Here is a 24,660-nt window from a genome sequence, read left to right as displayed (position 1 = left end):
TTTAAAATAAAACATTAAGTTCTGTAGAGAGCTTAATTCCGTTCATATCTCTTAGTATGACATCTCAAAGTCAGAACAGCACCTGCACGCAAAACTGTCCTTCATGAAATATTTTGATCAGTGAGTGAGCAGTTATTATTGCATTATGTGAATTCTTGAGTAATTAAGTCTTTTTTGCTCTCAAATAAATTCTGCTTACAAGCCTATTATATAGTAAGTCCGGAGTGACTTGTAAGATGAATTTACAACCTAGAAAAAGTGTTTATTCAAATGTTTGGTACAAGGCAAGCTTTATTTTAGCTTTTTTATTGAAAAAGTCCATTTGCATCTATTCCAAAAACGAAAGGAAGGGAGAAGAAGGAAGGAAGAACGAGGAGGAGAGTAAGGGTTTCCTCAGCACTGGAAATATGGCAGGGCTGGCCACACCCCTCGTTGGTGACGTCACAGTCATGTGACATAGCCAGGCCTCAGCCACATCCAGCATCACCTCTCCTGATTGCAGTGTGTCTTTGAAACCATGCCTCCTTCAGGCCCTGCAGGAGATGTCTATCGTCTGGCCTTGACCATCAGCTCCATTCCTCTCAGATGAGCCCTAGCCCACCACGTCAAGAGCTGGCCCTGCGCTTTTACTCACACCTATGATTGTTCTGTCAGTCTACTGTGCTAGGTTTTTTTACATCTGTCAGTCCAGGGCTAGACTGTTCATAGGAGGTAGGTGTATTCTTTGTCCTTCGAAAAACACCCTTTCTCTTGAAAAAAAAAAAAAAAAGCTTCCCACGAGACGATACCTTCTACTGTCTTCTCATTTCCTTAATTTGTGAAGGTTTTCAACTTCTGTTTCCACTATAGCCTTCTAAAAAGATAGGCCAATTGGGATAAGATATCATGAAACTGCATGACTTCCACAAAGTTTCTCTTTCCAAAGACGCACCATTTACTGCTAGGAAATGAGCTGGCGTGCTTTCGGTTTTAAACATAATCAGAAGGGAAAAAAAATCCATAGATAGTCCCCAGTTAAGCAAGTCTCTGTATATTGTATCTTTCTCTATATATCATATTCCTAGAGCATATTTAATTTTAAATGCATCTTTTAAATGCATTTTAATTTTTAAATGACCATCACTCTGGACTCTGACACATCATAGGCAATAAATTTTTGTTTAAAAGCTTTTTTTAAAATTAAAAAGCCGGGCGTGGTGGCGCACACCTTTAATCCCAGCACTCGGGAGGCAGAGGCAGGGGATTTCTGAGTTCGAGGCCAGCCTGATCTACAAAGTGAGTGCCAGGACAGCCAGGGCTACACAGAGAAACCCTGTCTCAACCCCCCCCCCATAAAATAAATAAATAAATAAAAATAAAAATAAAAAATAACCCACAGAAACTATAGCCTTCTTTTCTCTGTGCACTGCAATGTCTATCCACTAGAGGGAAGCACATGACTTTAATGACGAGCTTCCCCATCCTTCCTGAAGGCCCTCTTATGGACATGGGTGGCCACCAGTTACAAAGTCCAGGAATTTATGCTTGTTCTCAACAGTAACTCTTATTTCAAGAAACCTGAATACAATTCTGTCCTCAAAAGTAGCTCATGCACTTCCAAGCACAGCCTGGATTTTTACATGAAACTATACACATTCTGATTTTAAAATACCTTTATATAAGGTATACTTCCCCGTTCTCTTTTCCCCTACCATGAATTTGTTTGTTGAATGCTTACACCAGTTTTTAGATCAGATTCTCAGCACATGCCTGATGCCAGTACTTGAGGAACAAAGGTGGGGAGGATCACAGAGAGTTGGAGGCCAGCCTCATCTACCGAGCAAACCCCAAGCCAGTGAGTACTGCACAGCAAGACACTGTCTCAATTAAAGATTGACTGCAGCATTCTCTAGGCAATGCGACTAGGTGTCGGAAAGGATTAGCTCGGCAGGTTGGATCACAGAACTGGACTTCATCCACTTGTAGTGTTGGGACATGTAGCCAATATGTTTATTGTATTTATGCTTGCAGTTGAAAGTTTAAATGCATTTAATAAGCAGATCATGTGCTTGTCTTAGGCAATACAAATGCCTCAAGCCTCTTTGTGTAAGCCAGTTTTCTGGACTGACATTAATAAGCCCATGCTTTTAAAATATAGGAACTCCTCAATTTCTAAAAACTGTACCAAGGGGCTAGAGGGATGACTCAGTGCAAGAAACACTGGCTGCTCTTTCAAAGAACCAGGGTTTGCTTCCCAGCACCCATAAGGCAGCTCAAAGTCCCAAGTGATCTGACACCCTCTTCTGGCCTCTGTGGGCACCAAGAGTTCACATGACTCACACAGACATACCTGTAGACTAAAGATCCATCTACAAAAAATAAAAATAACACAGAAAATAAAAGGAAAAGGAAAATATAACTAGTCCATATTATACTTCAATGTTTCTTGCTCATGCTGCAACCACTGTTAATACCTCTTAAGTCACCCATCACTCAAGTGAGGAAGATATGTTAAATTTTCTGTATTTTCTTTCTTTCTTTCTTTCTTTCTTTCTTTCTTTCTTTCTTTCTTTCTTTCTTTCTTTCTTTCTTTCTTGTTTTTTCTGGGTTTCTCTGTCCTGGAACTCACTCTGTAGACCAGGCTGGCCTTGAACTCAGAAATCCTCCTGCCTCTGCCTCCCAAGTGCTAGGGTTAAAGGCGTGTGCCACCACGCCTGGCTCCATATTCTCTTTCATCTCTCCATTTCCAGTCTCTCACATGCTAACCTATTACTATCAGACCTTGGTTCTTTAGGATGAGTAAGGGGCTTGCTTAGCCTCAGGGAAGCCATACCTCCTATCTTTGAGTTATTTCCTTTTCTGTTGCTGTGCTAAAACACCTTGATCTTATAGAAGGACAGGTTTATCTGAGTTTGTGGTTCCAGAGGGGTAACACTATATGGCACAGACACATGGGAGCAAGCAGCAGGCACAGCGGCTGGAGCAAGGTGCTGAAAGCTTACGTCATGGAGCACAGGCACAGAGCAGAGAGAACAACGTGTGAGTATGGCCTTAGCTCTCAAAGTCCATCAGCAGTGACAGGCCTCCTCCACCAAGGCCAGACCTCCTCAACCTCCCCCTAACACTGACACCAGCTGGGGACCAGAGGTTCGAATGCCTCTGAGCAACATTCTCATTCAACACACTACAGTCCTCAATCTGGAAAAGAAACAAACATAAACACGAAGCTCAAAATTAAAAAAGAATCAGGCTGGAGAAATGGAGCACGCACTGGTCTGCCAGAAGAGCCAACTTCAGTTCCCAGCACCCACATCAGCTCACAACCACCTTCCACTGCCGTTTTAGTGGGACCCAATGTCTCCGGCCTCCATGGTCACCTGAGGACATGCACACACACACACACACACACACACACACACACACACCACTTTAAAAATTATAAAGTTAAACTTTAAAAAAAAAATGCTTCCTGAAGTTGTAGTCCACTGGAGACATGGTCAGCCTTGAAAGGCAAAAAGAAAGCAAAAGGTTACCCAGGCATTTTCCTCTCTGTGATCAAGGCAGCCAGGCTTCTTGTAAGGCAGCTAAGATCTTCGCTAGGCCTCATCTCCCCCCAACAAAACTGACAGCAAGCTCCCTTCACACAGCTGACCCCACTGATCTTCTAGTGGAGTCTGTTTCAACAAGTGTCTATCAGTAACATCTAATGTTTCTGGTAATACCATTTTAAAACAAATACAAAACAGTCCCCTATGCCAAATGGAAATATTTTTTTCCTACATAAAAGAAGGGCAGTTCAGAGACCTAGGCTACTGCTGTTCTTATCCAGTCTAGGAATCAAGCAGCCTCTGGGATCCTGCCCTCCTCTGTCACTCATTTTAGTCACGGAGGAAACTGAAGACCAGCTCCTACTGGTTAACTTACATTTGTTGGTTTGGGGTTTTCTTGTGTTGTTTTGTTCTGAGAAATCGTTCTCAAATTTCTACCCAGTCAGTTCTGGCTGCATCACACTGGTTTGTAAGCCACAGAACTTCAGCAGCACAAAAAGGGACCAAGAATTTGCCGTTCTTTTAGTCAGAAATGTTCCCACCGTTTAGGGCTCTGTTACCAAGAAAGGAGACGAGCAACACTGGAAAGAAACTGGCAATGCCTCTCACATGTTAATTCAAAGTTCCCTGATAATAGTGACATACTGGGAGCAGTTTAAATGATCTGGAGAAGAAATGGTTAAGGGAAATGCAAAATGTTTGTATATTAAGCTAACATTTTAACTCTAAGATGCAGTGTCAAGCAAAATTGGATTATGAATGTAAAATGTAATATCTGAAAACATTCTTTTTTTGATATTAACAGTCATTACCTAAGCACTCTGGTTAGTAAGGTAATTTTACTCTGCACCTTTCCATGTGCTTTGCATGTTTTATAAAAAGCATACAGTATTTACATGATTACCGTGCAAAGAAAAAGACACTAGAGGCTTGGGAGAAGCCCAGCAGGTAAAGCCCTTGCTACACAAGTGTAAGACCTGGGGTTTGAATTCCCAGAACCTGTAAAAGCCAGATGGATGTGAGAACTACCTTGTAACACCAGGGGACTGGCAGGGAAAGCAAAGAGGAGGGACACCCAGAGCAAGCTGGCTAGCCAGACTGGATGACTCCAGACCACAGGCTTCAGCAAGGTGGAGAGGATCGAGAATGACATCTGACATCAACCTCTGGCTTCTACATACATCTGCATGCACACACTCACACACCCACACACAAACACACACTTATACATACACACATTTACATACTCACACACATTCAAATACACACTTATGCACACACACACATACTCCTGTACATACACACATTTACACACTCACAAATACATACAGATGCAAAACAAGACTCCGAGAAACCATCTTTAACAATTCAAAAACAGACCAGCCTCTAAAACTTCTAATCTATACGTCAGACTTCAACTCCTGGTTTTTGAAAGTTCCACAGTAGACATCATCTTCATACCAATAATAGCACAGAGTGCACTGGCTACTAGGCTTTAATGACCCTAAGAACAGTAGCGAGAGTGGTTGTTCCCTTTGTATTTTAAAGCCAGCTGATATGAACTGTGCATCAACTCTGTTTCCTGTGAATTTTCAGTATGATACCAGAAGACAGCAAAGGCTTATGCCAACACCTCTGCATGCTGCACACTACACACACGTATATCTGAATCGCAGCCACAACCCCCACTAGTCACTGCCCCCTTCTTATTCTGCCTGCTGTAAGCACACATTAAGCTTTTCTACTGCCAGATAAATGAAATATTTGAAATCAAAGACAGCCTTCCCTACAAGTGTGACAGTAAGTCCTTGGCCTCGTTTCTTCTTCTCTCTAAAATGGAGAGAATGATGACTTCTTTACAGCATCAAAGGACGTTGCAAAGATCAAATAAAACAGCTGATAGGAGGTATTTCGAAATGCCAAACTGAAAGCAACATGAATAACGCTAGGTACATAGACTCGTCACAGAATCACCAGCTTCCGCGGCGTGGGGTCGGGTTTCATAGACAGAGCTGTCTATCATCTCTGGTGCTGCCCACAACACCTGTAGCCACAATGGCCTAACAGCTTGGCTGCTACTTCAAACACAGCAGGAAACTGAGAAAAGCAGGTGTTAGAAGGAAGAGGGTGGAATCACCACCACAAAGATGCATCCTGACAAAGGCAGCCAGCATGGTACCAAGCTCTTGGATATTGTGAGTGAGCTGGAATTTGTCCCCAAAACTATATTTTACTAAAGGACTTTTAAAAATAGAGGAGTGTGATTTTTCTCAAAGTGTCAGTTTGCAGATCCCACTAATGTCAAACATCTGCAAACTAAATATTTTAAACTTCTCACAGACAGAAAAAGAAAGAAAAACCCTAATGACTGAAAAACAAGTAAGCTGGCCATGGTGTACGCCTTTAACCCTGACCCTCAGAAGGCAGAGGCAGGTGACCTCTGTGACCTATATAGCCTGGTCTATATAGTTCCAGGCTAGCCAGAGCTATGTAGTGAGACCCTATCCCCTATCTCAAAACAAAAAACAAAACAAAACAAAACAAAAAACCAAATAACTCTTTCTTATTAAATTAGAGAAAAAAAAGATAGCCTTTACTTGGAGAAATGGTCACTCTGAACACACATTGAAACCCATAAATACAAATACAGAGAGAGAGAGAGAGAGAGAGAGAGAGAGAGAGAGAGAGCGAGCGAGCATTGCCTTTGAAATGGCATCTATCTTAACCTCCATCTTCACAGGTGGAGGGAATTTGGGGTAGAACGTTGTAGCTCACTAGTCCCACTTGGTTTTCGAGGAGCTGGGTTGAATTACACACAGAGCCCATCAGGGGCTCCTCCTTGCTTGGGTTTCTTGTTCCACACCTGGATCCGATCATATTGCCCCGAAGACCAGTCCTTTTCAATGCTAAGAGAAAGGTGACCTGCACTGATTGACTTTAGAGTTTAGGTGACTTGCGGTTTCTCTCACCACGTAGACAGGTGAGTGTCTCATTTCTTTTTTTATTCTGAAGGGATTGGGTGGAACTTACCACGATGATCTTTTTATTCTACCCTTTGTCTGTACGGATTTGTTTCCCAACACACTAAGCTTCATTATACACCCCCAAACCCCATTCGTGAGCTTTGTTTACTGTGGGCGATGCTTTTGTGTCTTTGTTAGGAGACTCCATTGACCATGGCTTTTGAAACACTTCACTGCACTATCCCATAGACTCAGGCTAGCACCTGCTCTGACTTCCACATGACCCTGAGACTCTGCTAGTAGCTTCTCTACAGCTCAGTTGTCCCATCTCTAAAGTGTTTCAGACTTTAAATAAGCCATTGGGCCACTTGTAGTTCATTAGAAACTTCCTTACAGTAAATTTTTCATGTATAAATGCACTTGCTTAAAGCAATGTTTTGTAGATCTTGTGGCTGATCACTAATGTTTACTCCTTCGGTCTTAGTTCCCTCAGTACCGTGTCCCATGTGGATGAGCCCAGCCAGCGTGATGAATCCTCTCGCCTCACAGTCCGGATGGAAAACACCTACCAGTTAGGTGCGCTGCTTTGTCATTCATCCACATGCTCAAACCTTGACTTCAGTGACCAATGTGGGCTTAGCTGTAGCCTGTCATTGTCTCCAGTCCAAGACAAGGGACCTTAATTTGAGGAAGAAAGTGGGAGGCCAATTACAGAGTTACAGTGTTGCTTTGAAAACAAAAAACAAAAACAATGAGGCAATACCTACTTCCTTTAAAACAAAACAAGTCAGGTTTACCTAAATCTCAAATGAATCTCTGGATACCACAAAGGTGTATAATATGTGATTGAATTCAGGTTCACCAGGTATTTCTTGGTGAAGTTAGTGTGTGTGTGTGTGTGTGTGTGTGTGTGTGTAAGAGAAGTGATATGCACGGATGTTTATTCTTCAAAACCAACCAAGGTTGTTGATAGTGTAGGAAAAAAAAAAAAAAAAAAAAAAAAAGCCCTCACTGCAGAGGCAGCCCACTGCAGTCCCCTGTTAACAGTGATGTTTATCTACTGCCATTGAGGTTTGGGGTCTCTGAAAACAAAGGGTTTCACACCTGCCCTCATGCTCCCAGGTGGAGTCCACTTCAAATTCCTTTTCCCACTCCTGTTTCTTTACAGGCCTACTTGTTTTCTTTAAGTGCGTACCTGCCTATGATTATCTGAATTCAGATATAATTGCTGCCCTACATAAATTCCACCGAGGCTTACCAAGAAGCAAGAAGGGACTCTGTGGGCCAGGGTAATTCCACCTGTGGCCTGTTAAAACCCAAGAAAATTATAAACCTAGGCCTTGTAGCCAGTTTTCTGCAGCAATCCCAATACCATTTGAGTAAGAAACATAGCGTCCCTCTCTGTCTTCTCATGGACAGCCCTCGAACGTCATTCTGAGAAGCTGTAATTACTTAGATAAAGGAGGACAAACACACTGTAACTTTAGATGTGTGTATGTGATGTGCATATTATCGTGGCAGTTGACTGACACACTCAGTCCAATACTACGGGCTCCAGGTTAGGCTGCTAGCATTTCACACTGCTGTGAGGTAGACGGTAAAGGTCCCTCCCATCCATTTTGCTTTAATGGTGTACCTAAGTCCGGTGGCTGCTCTTAGCTTCTCCAGTCAGCAGCCTAAATTTGGGTCAAGTTTTCTCCAATTTACAGTTTGTTTGTTTGTTTGTTTTTGAGATTGGGTTTCTTTGTGTAGTCCTGACTGTCCTGGAACTAGCTCTATAGACCAGGCTGGCCTCAAAATTAGAGATCCACATCTCTGCCTACTGAATGTTGGGATTAAAGGGATGGGCCACCCCTGTCTGGTTTATCAATCAAAGGCTCTTAATCATTGGCAGCCTGTGCCTTTGAGTCAAGTGCTAGGAAGAAAGACCTGGAATCCAATAGCATCAAGATAAAGCAGTTTAAATGGGAATCCCTGTGTTTCTTTCATAGTTTTCCCCACAATTACTTCAAGCAAATAAACTAATTCTATGTTTCAGAAGTGCTGACCTTTGCATAAAGGCAATTGCCTGGCTGTCACCCTCACTCCCCACTCTCCTGGCCCGTACTACATCAAGTTGATATAAGACAATCTTTACTAAAGGCTCATCAGTACCTTTCACAAAGCAAATAAACCAAAAGGCAAGTAGAATTGGAAATACAGTTTAGTTATTAATAGGGCTGATTGGCTGCTTTCAAACGCAGACTTAATCTAGCACAAAGACCTTTTATTATTAAGACTGGAGAGGTGGTTCTGTGGGTAAGAGCTCACCACCACTACACCATCTAAACCCAACTTAAGTTATGTGTGTTTATCCTTTTATTTAAATGATTACAGCTACTGTAAATAAAGGGACACATGAATATAGTTCATGAGGGAAATTAGAAAAGGGAAGCTGTGTTTCTTAGAATAAAGCACCACTTAACCCTTGCTCCCTAACCACAGAGAGGAGAGGATGGGAGAAAATAGCAGCAGCCTGTGGCAGCTGGTCTGTCTGAACATGGATGCTAGTTTAGATGTCTCCCAGGAAGGTGATATTTAAGCAAAGCATCCTGAAATCATGGCTTTCTTTGTGTGTAAAGATCACAAGGTCTGCAGGTCGAACGAAGGGATGTTCTGAGAGCCGGTGAGGGGGTTTACGTTCGTTGCTTCTCATTCCCTGGAACTGCTGCTGAGAAGGACAGACTAGAGCCTTCCCACTGATCACTAACATTTCTTGTTTTATCCAAGGTGACTCCCATAAATAATAGAGTAAGTTTTTGCACCAGACTTTATTTCTAGAGCTCAGGTTAAATTTAGGTAGTGTTTTTTTGTTTGTTTGTTTGTTTTTTAAGATGGCAACTATGAACATCACACTAGTGAAGGGTTTCAATCAGATTCTTTTCTTTTTTTTTCTTTTTTTGTAAAGATTTATTTTATGTATCTGAGTACACTGTCCCTGCCTTCAGACGCACCAGAAGAAGGCATCAGATCCCAATACAGATGGTTTTGAGCCACCATATGGTTGGTGGGAATTGAACTCAGGACCTTTGGAAGAGCAGTCAGTGTTCTTAACCGCTGAGCCGTCTCTCCAGCCCCAGTTTCTCTTGTTATACGATGACAAAATAGCATACAGAACAATGTAGGTAGGAAGGAAGGAAGGAAGGAAGGAAGGAAGGAAGGAAGGAAGGAAGGGTTTCTTTCGGCTCACAGTTTGAGGGTACCCTCTATCATGATAAGGAAGGCCTGGCAGGAGATAGCTGTTGGTTCATATCTGGGCAGATCAATTAGAAAAGAGACAAAAGTGTTTCCCCTTTTTCTTCAGTCTGAGACTGTAGCCACTGGGATGGTCTAACCACTTAAAATACATTTCCTCTCCTTAAATCATAGCACAAAATAACCGAAAGTAAGTCTTTCACGTTTTTGTTTTGGTCTCAGATGGCTTCTGCTGGCCTTGAACTCACTACATTGCCAAGGACAGCCTGAAGTGCTGACCCTCTAGCCTGCAGCTCCCAACTGTAGGATGCCAGGCCTGACTTAGGGTAATTCTTGTTTTCCCAGTTAGGGGAAACCATGGCACAGACAGTTTACTACTTTCACTAGGTTTTGTTTTGATTTTTAAGTTTTGTTCTTGTTTTTTCAGATCTTTTGAAATCCATAACATTTTCTTCCTGGGGGGGGGGGGGATATCTCAAAATGAAGGGGACAAGGTTTGTTGATTGCGTAGTTGTCACTGAACTTCAGGAGCCTGCCTTGCCTCTGCCTCTTTGTCCACATCTGAGTCTGAGCAAGGTGACAGGTGATTCTGACTGTGTAAGGAGAAGGCCCTAGGATGTGAGGAGTGAGGCTTCAGTGCTATATAGAAAAATAGTTTTAAAGATAGAATCACATTTGTGAGACAAAAGGGGATGTAGTGTTTGAAAGATGTTGGCACAGCAGACCATGGCAGTACTGGAAACCAGGCTCCCCTTATCCTGGATGCTCTTTCTGTCCCTAAGGTACACCAACTTTCTTCTGCTGCTGTGGCCTTCCTTCCAACCCCAGAGCAACTTGTCCTCTGGCAGTTCCCAGGGATTATAAACCACAGCTTTTGCTATAAGGAAGAGGCTGACTTGTTTTTTTTGTTTTGTTTTGTTTTTTTAATCCACGTCTACTTTGTAATAAAGCTTTAAAGACAGTTCTTTTTTGGCCTGTCTAGAGCTGTGCCACCCCTGAGCCAATCACCTGTGCTCTGCACTTGGGCTCCTGGGTGGCAGTGTTCCATGACTACAAGAGGGAGAACAGCTATCCCAGCTTGGCAGACGCTGCTCCCATGGGTGGGAGGGGACAGGAAGCACTTCACTAACCAATGTATCTTCAATATTATCTTCAATATAGAAGAATTATCCACTTTCTGAATGTAATAATGAGGACAGGTACCTTAATGTAAGGCAGAACAGAGTCCCTGGGAATGATATTGGCCAAGTAAGGTCATGTGATATGAGTGCTTGGTAAGATAGGGTGTCTATCTGAATGACATAATCCATTTAATTTAGTCCACGCTAGTGGCATAATCTTTTTTTTTTATTGGATATTTTATTTACTTACATTTCAAATGTTATCCCCTTCCCTAGTTTCCCCTCTGCAAGCCCCCTATCCCATCACCCCTTACCCTGCTTCTATGAAGGTGCTCCCTAACCCACCTACCCACTCCTGCCTCATCACTCTAGCATTCCTCTACACTGGGGCATCAAGCCTTCACAGGGCCTCCCCTCCCATTGATGCCAGATAAGGCCCCTTCAGCTCCTTCAGTCCTTCCCCTAACTCTTCCATTGGGGTACCTGTGCTCAGTCCAATGATTGGCTGCGAGCATCCGCATCTGTATTGGACAGGATCTAGCAGAGCCTCTCAGGAGACAGCTGTATCAGGCTCCTGTCAGCAAGCACTTCTTTGGCATCAGCAATAGTGTCTGGGTTTGGTGTCTGCATGTGGGTTGGATCCCCAGGTGGGGCAGTCTCTGGATGACCTTTCCTTCAGTTACTGTTCCACTCTTTGTCCCTGTAATTCCCTTAGACAGGAGAAATTCTGGGTTAAAATTTTGGAGATGGGTGGGTGGCCCCATCCCTCAACTGTGGGGCCATGCCTAACCTCTGGATATGGTTCTCCCTCCCTTTTGTGGGGTATTTCAGCTAATGTCATCCCTGTAGGGTCCTGGGAGGCTCTTGCTTTCCTGGCATCTGGAACTTTCTGGTTACGACCCCAAGTTCCCCATTCTGCATTGCTACACACCTCTGGTCAGTTTCCTGACCCTCTACATCTCCTCCATCTCCTCCCATACCTGATTCTTCCCTCCTTTTTCCGCCCACCCTATACTCTTCCTCCCAAGTCCCTTCCACCCTCTACTTCCCTTGATTATTTTGTTCCCCCTTCTAAGTAGGACTGAAGCATCCACTCTTTGATCTTCTTTTCTCTTGAGTTTCACGTAGTCTGTGAGTTCTATAGTGGGTATTTTACGCTATTTGCCTAATTTACCATGGGTGTTCTTTTGTGAATAAGTTACCTCACTCAGGATGATATTTGCCTGCGAATGTTATGAAGTCGTTGTTTTTAATACCTGAGTAGTATTCCATTGTGTAAATGTACCACATTTTCTGTATCCATTCCTCTGTTGAGGGACATCTGGGTTCTTTCCAGCTTCTGGCTATTATAAATAAGGCTGCTATGAACATAGTGGAGTATATGTCCTTGTTACATGTTGGAGCATCTTCTGGGTATATGCCTAGGAGTGGTATAGCTGGGTCCTCAGGTAGTACTATGTCTAGTTTTCTGAGGAACTGCCAGATGATTTGCAGAGTGGTTGTACCAGCTTGAAATCCCACCAGCAATGGAGGAGTGTTCCTCTTTCTCCAAATTCTTGCCAGCATCTGCTGTTATCTGAGTTTTTTTATTTTAGCCATTCTGACTGGTGTGAGGTGGAATCTTGAGGTTGTTTTGAGTTACTCTAATGTCTGTCTTTGTCACTGAGGTGGGTGTCATGTATGCAGCAAAACGTTAGGTCCTGTTTATGTAGCCAGCCTGTTAGTCTATGTCTTTTTTGGGGGGGAATTGAGTCCATTGATATTAAGAGATATTAAGAAAAATTAATTGTTGCTTCCTGTTATTTGTGTTGTTAGAAGTGGAATTGTGTTTGTGTGGCTGCCTTCATTTTGGTTTGTTAAAAGAAGATTATTTTCTTGCTTTTTCTAGGGAGTAGTTTCCCTCCTTGTACTGGAGTTTTCCATTTATTATCCTTTGAAGGGCTGGATTTGTGGAAAGATATTGTGTAAATTTGGTTTTGTCATGGAATATCTTGGTTTCTCCATCTATGGTAATTGAGAGTTTTGCTGGGTATAGTAGCCTAGGCTGGCATTTGTGTTCTCCCAGGATCTGTATGACATCTGCCCAGGATCTTCTGGCTTTCATAGTCTCTGGTGAGAAGTCTGGTTTGTAATTCTGATAGGTCTGCCTTTATATGTTACTTGACCTTTTTCCCTTACTGCTTTTAATATTCTCTCTTTGTTTTGTGCATTTGGTGTTTTGATTATTTAGTGATGGGAGGAATTTCTTTTTTAGTCCAGTCTATTTGGAGTTCTGTAGGCTTCTTGTACGTTCATGGGCATCTCTTTCTTTACGTTAGGGAAGTTTTCTTCTATAATTTTGTTGAAGATATTTACTGGCCCTTTAAGTTGGGAATCTTTGCTCTTTTCTGTACCTTAGGTTTGGTCTTCTCATAGTGTCCTGAATTTCCTGGATGTTTTGTGTTAGCTTTTTGCATTGTGCTTTTTCTTTGGCTGTTGTGTCAATGTTTTCTATTATATCTTCTGCACCTGAGATTCTATCTTCTATCTCTTGTATTCTGGTGGTGATGCTTGCATCTATGACTCCTGATCTCTTTCCTAGGTTTTCTATCTCCAGGGCTGTCTCCCTTTGTGATTTTTTTTATTGTTTCTATTTCCATTTTTAGATTCTGGATGGTTTTGTTCAATTCCTTCACCTGTTTGTTGTGTTTTCCTGTAAATCTTTAAGAGGTTTTTGTGTTTTCTCTTTAAGGGCTTCTACCTGTTTACCTGTGTTCTCCTGTATTTCTTTAAGGGAGTTATGTACGTCCTTCTTAAATTCTTCTATCATCATTATGAGATGTGATTTTTAAATCAGAGTCTTGCTTTTCTGGTGTGTTGGGGGCATTCAGGGTTTGCTCTGGTAGGAAAACTAGGTTCTGATGATGCCAAGTAGCCTTGGTTTCTATTGTTTATGTTCTTGCCCTTGGCTCTTGTCATCTGGCTATCTCTGGTTTTAGTTGGTCTTGCTGTCTCTGAGTGTGGCTTGTCCCTTCCTATAAGCCTATGTGTCAGCACTCCTGGGAGACCAGTTCCCCCTGGGAGGAATTTGGGTAAGGAGAGTTGTGGCACAGGGTCAGCTCAGGGGTGCAGATGGAAACCTGAAGGATCCTGTCCCTGGTCATTCCTTGGTTCCTGTATCCTGAGGGCTCTGGGTGAGTCCTTCTTGGGCCAGGAATTTGAGCAGAAATGGTGGGCTTACTGGTGCTCCCAGGTGTGTCAGCACTCCTGGGAGGCCAGTTGTCTCTCAGTGGGATTTGGGTGTGGAGAGCTGTTACACAGGTCAGCTCCAGGCCTCATCAGATCATGGCATAATCTTTTAATATTTTCAATACAAAGGAGAAAGTCACTTCATCTGTGACATTTTACAATCAGAGTATAGTGGGAATCTTTTGAAAAGTACATTTACTAGTTCTCTGAGCATTTCATCATGCACTGTATTTCAAACCCCAACTCCTTCCCCTAACCTCCTCCCAGATCCACACCACCTCAAACCCCAATATAACCCATTGATTGTAATATGTGTTGTCTGTGTATTCCTGTGTGTGGGACCATCTAGAAGGAGCATGGTGGACAAGCCAAGGCTTGTTCCTCACTCAGAAGCCATCAGCTATCCACAGCTACCCAGGTAAATGTAGGAGCACAGTGGGTATCTTATACAAAATGCACACAGAGACCGGAGGGCACCCAAGCTTGCTGTAGGGGACTTTGTCTCTGACACCCTATCTCTGGTTCCTGGGATCAGGAACAGGCCCAGCCATTCTCTGATTGGTAACTGCTTGAGATTTCTGCTGAGCAGATGTTAACTGTTAGAGTGATTCCTATCATGTTTCCTCTACTTGGTCCCCACCTGATTTCCTTTTTTTTTTCAATGTCACTCAGCCCAGGCTGGTCTCATAGTGACTATGTGTCCTCGGCTGGCCTTAAACCTCCACAGTAGTTACATTAAAAGCATACACCTCCATGTCTGACTTCCTAGCCTGATTTAAATTGGACTAAATCATTCTTATATCATCTAAATAAAAATTCTCTTATTGAGCCTCAGGAGGCTGACCTCACTGGATTGCAGTCATACACTGTAACCCACTCTTGAGTAAAGCCAATGAAACTTCAGCAAAAATGAAAGGAGTGTAAGGCCTGGGGATTTACCACCATGGAACCCTGCCATGGCCTCATCTCAGACTGGTTGCATCTTTCAGGCAAGGGACAGAGCGCTCCTAAGGGAGCCATTTCCATTCAGCCATGGTGGGATCTAGTCCAAGCTCCCTTCCCGGGTTGCTCAGGCCTAGGGTGGCATGCTTCTACTGGTGGAAGAGGACAACCCTACTGCTTGTAAGTTCCTTTTCTCTCTCAGACCTCCCCAAAGGAACTTCAATAAATCCTCTTATTATTATCTATTAGTGTTTATTCATAATGCCTATATCAGGCAGAGGCTAAGGAAGCAAGGTACACCATCATTAGGACAATTCTAATAGATAATGTTAACTACTAAAAGAGAATTGGATGGCATTCTTGATTCCTCTGTAGTAATTCAGGGATTACCCAGACCCTAGATACCAAGCCTTGGCACCTGGAGTATGCCAAATAGTGGCAAGGGCAGATACCAGAGGCTAATACAGGTAATTCCAGGGGTACTAGAAAGCAGCCCGCTTATCCGAAGCTGTGATCTGAATATGGATAAAATGTGGTCCCAGCTCTGACGCTGTCTCCCCATCTGTGGAACATATATAACAGTGAGAGTTTCCTCAAAGATCTACTGGAAGATACTCTAAGGTAAATACGTGCTTATCACAGTCCCTGACGCACGGACTGTGGTCAGCAAAAGGCAACTACTATTTGTGTAGTGATTTTTACCTATAAAATGTTTAAATCCACAAAACCCAGAAATTATTCCTAGGCATGAAGTGTTAGACTCTGAGGAGGATAAGACCCCATCGTACTTACCATTGCTTTCCTCCTTTCTAAGTTTTTTGAACAGTTTGTTATTTTTATTACATTTACTCCTGTGTGTGCATCTGTGCATACAAGCACGCAAACACTACCACAGCCCTCCCGTGGAGGCCAGAGGACATGTGGAAGTTGTCCTCTCCTCCGTGTGGGTCTCAGGAATCATCAGGTTTGTCAGCAAGCACCCTTCTCTTCTGAGCCACCTCACTGGCCCCGATCTTGCTTCTATTACACCGGAGAAAATTGCAGACATGCCTCACCTGTTTTCATGTAACCAGGACAGCAAAAGGGACCCATGTGTCTTGAATAAGTGAGAAGTGTTTTGTACCTGGGGTGAGATTTGAGAGCAAAAAGGTGCCTAGAAAAGGCATTTGAGCCAGAATTGAAACTTGCGTGAACATGCCTTAAATGAGCAGATGAGGGAACACAGGACAGTGCTCCATTTGAAAGAGCAGACAAGGGTAAAGACATACACGTATCTTTATTTTGTTTGTTTATTTTGGTTTTTGATTTTTTTTTTTTTGGTTTTTCGAGACAGGGATTCTCTGTATAGTCCTGGCTGTCCTGGAATTCACTCTGTTGACCAGGCTGGCCTCGAGCTCAGAAATCCGCCTGCCTCTGCCTCCCGAGTAAAGGCGTGCGCCACCACCGCCCAGCTATATGACAGGTGGGGCCCATGAGACTGGAGCAGCATGCACTGGGGGAACTGTGGTGGCTGGAACAAGGCCACAGGACTGGTAGGCGCACATAGACAGCCATAAGGAGAATGCCATTTTAAGAACTAGGTTCTCTAAGCAAGTTTTCTGGGAGGGATCAGAGCAGCATGGGTGGAGTGTAAACACCGAGGAGCCAATTAGAAAGGTGCTGAGGCTTTGAAGTCAGCAGCCACCTGGAGAAGTTGGTGATGTGAACTCACTGCATTCCTGAGGGAGCCTGGTAAATTCGGACTTTATTATACCCTATCCCCAATCTCTCCAGAAAAGCCTGACCCTAATTGTGACTTCTATCTTCCTTAGCTGGAGGTCACCCAGATGACTAAAGGGTTTCATGGTTCAGTATTCTTTTTATGAACCTATAAGGTAGATGGGTATGATTAGAAATGACTTCTAAAGAAATTCTGTGTGCCTTTCTAGGTCCCACCAAACCTTTCCCTGTGGCCACTGTCAATCGTATTTTGGAAGATGTACTAACTACCTACCTACAAGAAGCACAATATGACCCAGAGTTCTGCAGACAAATGACTAAAACAATTTCTGAGGTACAGTGCAATTTGCCCAGTGTTAGCTAGAACCACAATATTTGCCGGAAGATAGCAAATTTCATTTCATTTTCAGAATCAGTTCAATGGCACACCTATATTTTATAGAAATAGTTATTAGATCATATACTTAGTCTGTGCATAGGTATATGTGTATACGATAAGCCTTTGTCCAAAACTATCATTGTGTATGTGATTTATAACAAATCTATTGCTTGTATAAAACTGTTCCACCTCTTTTTCTAAAACAAGATTTATATTTCTATTTATGTCTGTGTGCACTCATGTGTGCACACACATGCTCACAAAGTATGCATGCCACATGTGTGTGCAAGTGCCAGGGAAGGCAGATCCCCTGGAGTTAGAGTTACAAGCAATTATGAACTCCCTGCTGGGTATGCTGGGAATGAAACAGTAAGAGCAGAAAGGCTCTTAACTGCTGAGCCAGCAGGTCCATGCCACTTTAAAAACAAAAACCAAAAAACCAAAAACCATCCTATACATTTGTATGATGTGTATGTATAGTATGTGTGCATGCTTCTATATGTGAATGTGGGCATGCACATGTAGAGGTCAGAGGACAACCTTTCGTGTTAGCCTTCACATTTCACCTTAATTAAGAGTCTCTGCTGTTCACCACAACATGTGCCAAGTTAGCTAGGATTGTCCCATGTCTCCCCATTTCCCTGTAGGAATGCTGTGATCATCAATGCCCACTGTCATACCTGATATTTACTTGGGTTTGGGGGACTTGAACTCAGGTCCTCACACTTGTATGAGTGTTTTACCCATGAGCCATCACCTCACCCAAAAACTATTTCCCTTATTTTTGGTAAATACTCATTTTAAGGGCTGTTTTCTCCTTGCCACAGGAACTTTTTTGAGTACTGTTGATTGTATGTATCGTGGTCTTTAAATACATTCCATGTTTTATCAACTACAGTATATTTTATGATACTTTCTTCTACTTTAGTTTTTATATCTAACTCTGATAAATGTTTATGGCTATTATGTTGTGGAAGATTTCAGAAGAATATCTTTCCCTCATTAGTCATGAAAACAAAAAATAACTCCAGTCATGGCATTCTTTAAAAGGAAGCGATCCTTTACAGACTTTCAAAGGATGTAATAATCACTTGAATTCTGTCCTATAGATGACAAGCTCTCTTGCATGTCTTAGAAAATGCCGGCTTATTGCTAATATTGTTATTTTGTTCCTGGATTCCTGTCCCACAAGAATAGTACTTAAAGGAAAGTTTACCTATGGTTCTGTAAGATACTGAAAGTTTCTACAGACTACCGTGCTATTTTCTTTAAACATTTTTTAATTCATTTTTTTTAAAGTTAGCCTACAAAGGGATGAACTTCATATAGTATTTTTACACACACTCTCCTCTCCCATTGTGCTCTCCCTCCTCCTTGCCCTCCTCCCTTTGGTCCCCTCCATCCTTCCCAAATTATCCTCCCTTCTGCTTTTATATTATATACTGTGTTTAACAATTTTGTGATTTACCCTTTTTTTTTTTATCAATTTCTAGGTTATTAAGACCCAGGTCAAGGAATTACTGATTCCGAGGTATAAACTAATTGTCATCGTTTACATCGGACAGCGGGATGACCAGAGCATAGTTATTGGCAGCAGATGCCTCTGGAATCCTAAAAGTGATACTGTCTCGACCTATACTTTCAAAAATTCTACTCTCTTTGCACTTGCAAATGTCTATGCAGTTTACTTCGAGTGATTGAAAGTGGCCCTTGTTAAAATCATGAACCAGGCTATGTGTCTCTATTCACAAAAGTTCTACTGGCAAAACCTGTGGGAAAGAGACAAGATGAAGATTTCAAACAACTGGAAGCTTTGGTCACTCTCGTGAGGACTGGTGGAGGGGAACGGGAGCCTAAGAAACAGGTCTTGTTTGTTCAAAGCAGAAGTCGGTGCAGTTCACATAAACATAGATGCTGACAAAATATCACTTTGAGTGCTAATTATTTTGATTTCTCTTTTAGTTGGAGAGCTGGAATTTCCTGGACTACTTTTTGGTAAAGTTCTAGAAATAAATGGCAACATACTCTGGATATATAGCACACGGGATAGGATAATTCAACGTGACACACAAAAATGGTGAATGCTAATAGGCCTCAGTACTGCATATAAAATAATACTGGTTTTCATTTTACATTTAATAAATTGAGCAGCACTCATTAGCTGCAATTACTGTTACATGTACCTGACAGTTGAAAGTACTGACATAGAATTAATGATTTCGTAATAATTACCATGGTCCCATGGGGCCACTGGCTAAATCTAGACGCTCTTGTGGGTTGCCAGCACTTTACAAAATTACAAGAGAACTGAACATTGGCTCTTCAATAATGGAAACTATAAAGTGGATACAGGCTTTTAAGGACACTAAAGTAGACACTGTGCTATTAAATATACATGATGCTTAATAGTAAATGTGCCTGTAGCACCTAATACCATGCATTGGAAAGAGACACTGCCTTTAAATACACATAGCCCATGTGCTTTTGACTAGTTTTTCCTGACCTACCTTTTACCCAGAATACAAAGCTGGCAGCTTAACAAATAAAACATGTGTGTTTGCCATTTTGTTCCTCTGAGTTTAGCACTAAAGCGACCCAGTGAGGTTTCTGAATGTATGGGCATTGACGTTTACAGGGCTGAAATAGCTCTTCTGTTGGCGGATGCCTCTTGTAGCATGGATCGTTTATCTTTATGGGGCTTTCAAGTTTTTGTGTGCATGTGAAATGACGCTGTGCCGTTGCTCTAGGATGGCAAGTCATCTGCCTAGAGGACATTTGTTAAAGGTCAAACACAAATTGTTCACATATGGAGAGAATTAGCAACGTTATAATCTTAAGGGGGAAATTGCATGTAATTCGTATCAGAAAGATTATAACAAATGAAAACCCCAGTCAATGCTTCATAATTTCAACATGTTTTGATGTCTTACTTTTCACTAAAACCAAATGTAGTTTTTAAATGCATTCCTGGGCTTTTTCTGAGAGTGCTTTAGGGGGTCTACGTAGAATAATGACCACATCCAGGACTCGCCTGTCTCCAAACCCCAGTTTTGCATCTGGATTTGATTATCAGAGGAGGAAGGAATGAGAGGTCCGCACTTTTGTCAACGGTTTCTTTCTCAGACAATGGCTGTGAAATCACACAGCAGCTTGGGAGGAATGAGTCAATTGAAGAAACAGTTTTTACCTACAGAAAGTCTGCTGTCGAGACGACTTCCTCTCAGTGTTCTAACTTCTAGTCAGTAGAATAATTTCTCACTGTTCCTCCTTGGGTGTCTTGGTAAGTAGAACCTTAAAATACAGAGGCCGTTCAACTGGAAAAGGGAGTTTGCAGGCCTACTGTTAGCATGTGCTGTAACTGAGATCAGTTCAGAGATGCACTCCAGCAGTGGCAGCAGCATGGGAGTAGAGAGTAAGAACTCACCCAGACAGCTCATTTTCAGGAGAGTGTTATTCACCACTCAAAGCCTGGAGACAAAGAAACAGCTCCCCTCCATGAGTAGCAGCCTTTCCACTCTCCCACTGTAGAACATCCTGTGTTCTTTTCCTGCAAACTCAGGTCTCACTTACTCCTCGGATCCGTCTCCATCCATCTCCATCCATCTCCTCCCTCCCACTCTCCTCCTCTGACCACTCTTAGTTCATCTCTCGGTTGTTCTCCAGCTCTTAAGTTTTATTCTTCCCTAACAATGAAATCTCATTCTTATAAGCAAGACTCGTGTGCACTGTGCTACCCAACTTCCAACTGTCCAGAAAATAGCAATGCAGATCTGAACCCTTGAGTACTAGAGTCTTAGGGAAATGACAGCAGGACACATCTGTACCCCAGAACTCCAGCTGTGGAGACAGGAAGATTCCCATGTGGCGACAGCACGGATTAGAACATGTTATCCCAAGAGAGATCCAGAGTGTTCTTATCCAGTGAAGGAACTTGTGGGAGGCTTTGTGAAAGGAAATAATGACTTCTTCTTGACTGTGATGGAGGCAGAGAGAATTTCAAAAGATGGGAGAATAGAGGAAGAAATTTGCAAGGGCTAAGAGGGCCCACAAAGATGGAAGGGTACTGTCTACTAAGGAAATCCACTCAGACCATAGTGAGCCAGTAGCAGAGTTTCTCTAAGTGAATAGCACTAAGTGACTCTAAGAAGACATGTCAAATGGAGTATGCAGGAAAAAGGTCTGCATGATTAGGCAAAAGGAGGCTAAATCAATGAATGCACAGAGCTGTTGACATTTCAAGTCTGGGTGTATGTGACCCCCCACGGTCCTGGCACCTTAACTACATTACTGGTTTTACAGAGGAGCAGCTTCCCCTTGATGTGATAATGATAATTCTGGTGCCACTGGCTCAGGGTTGTGTAGGATTAACTACAAGCCTGCTGAATGGTTCACAGCTTAATGTCTAAGAGAAGTACTTGTGGTCACAACAGAAAGTCTGAGCATCTAGAGCCAAATGCATGGTGCTGTTCCGCAGGAGGAAGCCATCAGTGGAAAGAGTTTGAAGAATAAAACCCTGAGTTTGACTTTGCACCCTTGTTTAAGTTGATTGGGAGACATTTCGGCCACAGGCAGCTGAACACCGAGCTGGAACATCAAAGAAAGAGATTTAGACTTGGCGGTCATCCAAACCGGCCCCCCCCCCACCTCCCTCCTCCCTCCTGCCTTATAAAATATTCACTAGCCAACTCTCCAGCAAGTATAGTCAGAAACAGCCAGCAACTGGCTTTACCAGAAACCTCCCCAAACCAATAGGGCTCCTCTACTTGTTATATGCTTCTACCTTCCTCTTCCTCTTCCTTCTCCTCCTCCTCCCTTCCTATTCCTCCTCCTCTTTTTCTCTTCCTCTTTTTCCTTCTTCACTAAAACAGTTTCTTATATCATCCCTTTCTGTTATTAGCCATCAAAAGAAATGTTAAGTTTTCCTCAAAAAATAACCTTGCAATTCCAGTGCATATGATCAACTGCAGTCGTTGTTTGTTAGGTGACTTTTCAGACAGCACAAAGTAGGAAGGAGGTCAGAGTACCAACAGATCGTGGGTTCAAAGACAAAGTGCTAGGTCAATGAATTCATTTTTTTTTTAAGTCAGGAGAATTAGCTAGTGTGTGGGAGTGATTTTTAAAAGTCAACAAATCAGACATAAATTAACACTCCTAAAGAGTGAGAACTCTCCTTCTTGGGACATCATCTGACCTGTCTTTCTACGTGCTCTAAAAAATAATAGATAAAACTCACCATCCAACAGTTATTTGGTTTTCATCCGTAGTCTCTCTGATGTCCTCATCGTCAGCAATCTGGTTCTCATCCACCAATCTGGGGCTGTCACAAGCACTCAAATGTTCTCCCAGGTCAAATGTGTGAACCACTTCACCCACATGGCACCTGGGCTCATTTGAAGACCTTCCTTCTGATGGGCTACATATATGTAATGTATGTAGTTTAAGGGAAGGAGTGATGCTTTCTTCCTCTTCTCTTCAAAATAGGTTTGTCTTCAAACTTTTTACCGCTTCCAACCCTTGAGGGTTATGTGAATTTGGCAAGTACCCAATGCCTTCAGCCTGTTTCATGAAAAGTCAAATAGGCCATGATTGTGTTCTCATGAAGACGGTATATGTAAAAGAGCTGAACCAAGGCTGAAGAGATGGCTCAGTGATTAAGAGCACTGCCTACTCTCCCAGAGAACTTTGGGAGTTTGACTCCTAACACTCACATGGCTGCTAACAGTTGTCTGTCACCACAGTCCTCAGAGATCCAATACTCTCTTCTGGCATCCTTGGGCACCAAGCGCACCTATGGTGCACACATGTGCAAGCAAAACAGCAATATACATAAAAATATTTTCTTTTAATTTCTGAGAGAAAATTAAGACAGTTAAACCAAGCCAGATGTGATAGGGCACACCTGTAAGTCCAACTCTTGGGAAGTGGAAGCAGGAGGATTGGAAGTACAAGACTAGCCTCAGATACGCAGAAATCAGACACCAACCTGGGCTATATGAGGCTGTATCTGTAATAATAATAATAATAGTAGTAGTAGTAGTAGTAATAAATAGTAAATTTTTAAAAGCTGCCCTCTTATAAAAACTTTCTCTCAACCTCTGATTTTCACAATGTGTGTTAGCTAACAGCAGTATGATAGAGAAAGTCTCTAATCCCAGAACTCTAAAGGCTGAGCCTGGCGAATCTGGAATTCCAGGCCATCTTTAGCCACATAATTAGACCCTGTCTCAAAAGACCATGGGCTGGAGATAAAGCTCTGTCAGAGTACTTGCCTAGTGGCTCAAGGCCCTGGCTTTAATACTTAGCACTGTAAAAAGAAAAAGGAAGAAAGAAAGGGATTGAGCAAATACTTCTGTGTTGTAAAAATTTTTAATCCCGATCTGGGCTTTCTACTCTGCCTTAGACCATTCAGCTCCTAGATAAAAGACACACAGAACCTTCTTATTTACAATAAGCCTTAAACAACACATGAGCTGGGCAGATATCTACCCTCTATGCTATTAGAATTTACTTTCCTATCAATAACCCCGAATCATTACTATCTTTTATCTGGGCTGCTCTGAACTCTAGCTGGCCAGCCCTCAGGGCCACACTTTTCACGACTCACCTAACTCATGGCAGTTTCTCTTCTAGTCCCTCCTTACTCTGACTCCAAGCCCAGGAATCCTCAAGCCAGTCTATGTCTCTTCTGTCCAGCTCTTGGCTGTCAGCATCTTTATTTACCAACCAGAAATAACTTGGGAGCAAGGTCACATAGCTTCACTTGCCTCTATGTGCAGACTCTCTGGGGCAACACACTTAGCATTACAATACACAGCAAAAAACTGAACCTCAACACTTCTGTAATATCTTCTCATCACCATAATATGCCTGTAGATTTTTTTCTACCAAATATTCAAACTACCATCTTTCAATGGCAGTTTTCTCTTAAATCCACATCTTTCACGGCACTATCTGTTCCAAATTCTGCTTCCAGGGCTATCTCTCTTTGTTCTCATGCATCTTTCGTGCAGAGGGCTGGGCCTGCATCACGACTTTCCTGTTTCCTGACAGTGATGTTGCTTACCACTGCCCATTCCTTGCTTCCTTCTTACCCATTTGGACTTGACATTGAGAAATGTGCAGACCTCCAGAGGGTGAACTGAGAAGAACCAAGTCTGCTGAAAGTCTCCGTAAAGTCTGGGGTAGCTTTCAGCTTCTTTCCACTATGCTGCAGTCTTTTCTCTTTTAAAGGCAGGCTCTAACTTGAAGCCTGTGGTTCTCCATCCACCACCAACTTATTTCTGTAACTACCAAGGCTAGAAACCAGTATAACCAGAATGGGGAGTGCACTTTGTTTCCAACACATGACCATGGTGGAGCATCTAACTACAAAACATACTCGGTCTGATTTTGCTTAGTGGAGGCTGGGAAGTCACTTTATAAATTTATATGAAGTAAATCATTTTGAAACTAAAGAAAAAGATGGTATATCTGCGAATGAATTATGCAAATACATTCACTTTAGTTCACTTTACTTTGAGAGTATAGATTTAAAATTGTTAGGAAAC

At 42.5% G+C, this 24,660-nt stretch overlaps 1 protein-coding gene across 3 annotated transcripts; it reads left to right on the top strand.

The window, feature by feature from the left end:
* Nucleotides 1-498: 498 nt before the first annotated feature.
* On the top strand, nt 499-19,026 carry Dynlt5 (dynein light chain Tctex-type family member 5). Of its 3 annotated transcripts, none has more exons than XM_021159471.2 (5): nt 499-711; nt 2,904-3,018; nt 6,975-7,066; nt 16,944-17,068; nt 18,607-19,026. In XM_021159471.2, the coding sequence occupies exons 2-5, from the start codon at nt 2,918-2,920 to the stop codon at nt 18,808-18,810; spliced, it is 522 nt and encodes a 173-aa protein (XP_021015130.1). In that variant the 5' UTR covers nt 499-711; nt 2,904-2,917; the 3' UTR covers nt 18,811-19,026. The 3 variants fall into 3 exon arrangements, with proteins under 3 accessions (XP_021015130.1, XP_021015131.1, XP_021015132.1); XM_021159472.2 differs by having other exon boundaries at nt 2,872-3,018; XM_021159473.2 differs by lacking the exon at nt 2,904-3,018.
* The last annotated feature ends 5,634 nt before the right edge of the window (nt 19,027-24,660 follow it).

This window comes from Mus caroli, unplaced genomic scaffold (genome assembly GCF_978045245.1).
Source record: "Mus caroli unplaced genomic scaffold, Mus_caroli_1 scaffold_6, whole genome shotgun sequence".
Lineage (NCBI taxonomy): Eukaryota > Metazoa > Chordata > Mammalia > Rodentia > Muridae > Mus > Mus caroli.
Note: the sequence above shows the minus strand (reverse complement) of the source record. Positions and strands in the feature narration are given on the sequence as shown.